The sequence below is a fragment of the Malaclemys terrapin genome, chromosome 1, assembly GCF_027887155.1.
Source record: "Malaclemys terrapin pileata isolate rMalTer1 chromosome 1, rMalTer1.hap1, whole genome shotgun sequence".
In the NCBI taxonomy this organism is placed as follows: domain Eukaryota; kingdom Metazoa; phylum Chordata; order Testudines; family Emydidae; genus Malaclemys; species Malaclemys terrapin.
Window position 1 is genome coordinate 238,674,975 of NC_071505.1, and position 3,273 is coordinate 238,678,247.

General features: G+C 58.0%; 1 protein-coding gene across 1 annotated transcript; it reads left to right on the top strand.

The window, feature by feature from the left end:
* Positions 1-531: 531 nt before the first annotated feature.
* On the top strand, positions 532-2,840 carry POU3F3 (POU class 3 homeobox 3). The gene has a single exon (XM_054010304.1). The coding sequence runs from the start codon at positions 1,457-1,459 to the stop codon at positions 2,756-2,758; it is 1,302 nt and encodes a 433-aa protein (XP_053866279.1). The 5' UTR covers positions 532-1,456; the 3' UTR covers positions 2,759-2,840.
* Positions 2,841-3,273: the final 433 nt, after the last annotated feature.

Here is a 3,273-nt window from a genome sequence, read left to right on the forward strand (position 1 = left end):
ATTAGATAGTGTTTTTCTCTCTTCCCCTCATCTTTCTTTTCATTCCTTCCCTCTCCCCCCCCCCCCATGCCCAAGGGGTTTTTATTCTCCCTCTCTCCCCCTCCCCCACATGCCCAAGTTGCTCTGTGCTGGGAGAACTCAGATTTATCCGCTGGGCGTTAAGAGTTAAGATGTTGAGGGGAGAAGAAGAGGAGGGGCCGGGAAGGGAGCGGGGGGTGAGTGTGGGGGGGCAGATTTCCAGCTTCTACGCCACTTTGCCTAAATTAAAAAGCAACCAATCGGAACGGCCGGAAGGGGGGGCCTCGCGTCCGGAGCCAGTCATTCTGGCTCTGTCAATCACGCAGCGGGTCTCCAATCAGCGGGGGCCCTCGCGCTCGACTTCCTTGTATTTGGGAAAGTGTGGTGGTGGTGGTGCGCGCGCTCGGCGGAGGGTAAACATTCGGCAGTCCCCGCGCTGTGAGGGAGGGACGGGGAGAGAGAGAGAGAGAGAGCTGTCAGGGAGAGCGAGCCGGTGGGGACGAGCCGCGCTGCTCTCCTCCCAGCACCACCCGGGCACGCTCTGCAAGCCTGGCAGCAGCCAACTTCCCCCACTGGAGTTAGTGTACCAAGGAGCCCTTAGATGCACACACACATACGCACACCTCTCTGCCCAGGCGCTCCTCCTCCCGCAGCCCGCTGCTGGAATTAACCACCAACCTTGCAAGGGAAGGAGAACCGTCTTTCAACCTCCCTCCTTTTTTCTTTTTTTTTTTTTTCTTTTTCTTTTTCTTTTTTTTAAACTGCCCAAAAGGGGGGCAGGGGGGAGGGAAGATGTCTCACCCAGCCCGTGCCTCCAGCGAGAAGGCTCCAAAGGGACTTGCGTTTCAAAGGGGACAAAGTGCTCCTGCGAGAGCCCAACTTTGAGACATGCAGCAGCAGCATCCCCAGCACCGCCGCCACCATCCTCAGCCCAGGAAGTTTTCCTAGGACACCGACCAAACTTGGCAAGAGAAGAGGAGGAGGAGGAGGAGGCGAGAGCCAGGAGCCGAGCAGGGAGAGAGCGAAAAGAGGGAGCGCGAGAGAAAAGCCACCCGCGCGCACAAAGCCTTCCAGGAGGAAGGGGAAGAAAAAGTTTCGCTCCGGCAGGGGCAGGCTGCGAGGGCGAGATGTGCTCCTGAGGGAGTGACGGGGAGAAGGAGAAGGGGGCTCGTCGTTGTGTCCCCCCCCCTCCCCTGTTTTTTGAGCTTTGATTTTTATTTTTTTTAATTTTTTTGTCTTCCTGCAAAAAGAAGCAGCCCGGGCGTTAACAGGTGAACGGAGATCGGGGCCACAAGCCAAAGCGGCTGGCGAGGAGGCGAGCCCCGGTGCCTGCGGAGCAGCGCGAGTTCCCGGGAGAGGGTGTTGACAAAGGGAGCCGAAGAGCCCCCAGTTGTGCGGATTGGTGGCACGCCAGCAGGCAGGGGGGTGGGGGAGCGGAATGGCCACCGCGGCTTCTAACCCTTACCTACCCAGCAACAGCATCCTGTCCGCCGGCTCCATCGTGCACTCGGACTCGGGAGGAGGGGGCATGCAGCCGGGCAGCGTCGCCGTCACCTCGGTCTCCGGCGGCTACCGGGGCGACCCCTCCGTCAAAATGGTCCAAAGTGACTTCATGCAGGGAGCAATGGCTGCTAGCAACGGCGGCCATATGCTGAGCCATGCCCACCAGTGGGTGACAGCCCTGCCTCATGCAGCCGCCGCTGCCGCCGCCGCCGCCGCCGCAGCCGTGGAAGCCGGCTCGCCCTGGTCCACCAGCCCGGTGGGGATGAGCGGCAGCCCCCAGCAGCAGCAGCAGCAGCAGCAGCCCGATGTGAAAGGCAACTCCGGCCGAGACGACCTGCACGGCGGCACGGCGCTGCACCACAGGCCACCCCACCTGGGTCCCCCACACCAGGGCCACCCGGGCGCTTGGGGAGCCACCACCGCCGCCCACCTCCCGTCCATGGCCGGGGGACAGCAGCAGCAATCGCTCATCTATTCCCAGCCGGGGGGGTTCACGGTGAACGGGATGCTGAGCCCTCCCCCTGGCAGTCAGAGCTTAGTGCACCCGGGACTGGTGAGGGGAGACACGCCAGAGCTGGGGGATCACCCCAGCCACCACCATCACCACCACCACCAGCATCAGCACCACCAGCAGCACCACGGCGGGGTCAACAGCCATGACCCCCACTCGGATGAGGACACGCCGACCTCGGATGACCTGGAGCAGTTCGCTAAGCAGTTCAAGCAGCGGCGGATAAAGCTGGGCTTCACGCAGGCAGATGTGGGCTTGGCCCTGGGCACCCTGTACGGGAACGTCTTCTCCCAGACCACCATCTGCAGGTTTGAGGCTCTGCAGCTCAGCTTCAAGAACATGTGCAAGCTCAAGCCTTTGTTGAACAAGTGGCTGGAGGAAGCCGACTCCTCCACGGGCAGCCCCACTAGCATCGACAAGATCGCAGCCCAGGGCAGGAAGAGGAAGAAGCGGACCTCCATCGAGGTGAGTGTCAAGGGGGCCTTGGAGAGTCACTTTCTGAAATGCCCCAAGCCCTCCGCCCAGGAGATTACGAACCTAGCGGACAGTCTGCAGCTGGAAAAGGAGGTGGTCAGGGTTTGGTTTTGCAATCGGAGGCAGAAAGAGAAAAGGATGACCCCCCCGGGGATCCAGCAGCAGACCCCCGACGATGTCTACTCCCAGGTCGGCAACGTGAACTCCGACACGCCGCCCCCACACCATGGACTGCAAACAAGTGTGCAGTGAGAGTCACAACAGTAAGGGAAAGGAAGAGAGGCGAGAAAGGGAAAGGGGGAGGGGGACCGACAACAACATCACACACACAAAAATCCAGACTTGTTTCGACTATCTATCTATCTATCTATATATAGATTATATATATCTATATATACATAGATATAGATATAGCTAGCTATATGAAACGTTTGATAAGGTCGATCCGAGCGCTAACATTTATATTGTGGTGGGGAGGGGGTGGAGATGCATAATGCACCAAAACTGCAGATGTTTTTTCTTTCTTTTTTTCTTCTTCTTTTTTTTTTTTTTTTTTTTTGGGGGGGTAAACATTTCTAAATTATCCCCTATTTCAGCGATGAACAGCACCCATCCCTTATCTCCCTTTACGCCCCCCCCCCCCCAAAAAAATGCCCCCCTAAAAGGGCTCTCTTATATGAATCACGGAAACTTTTTTCTCTCACACACACTTTTCTTTTTTTATGGGAGCAATCAAAAAAAGGGAAGCAGAAGCAAAATCATCTGCC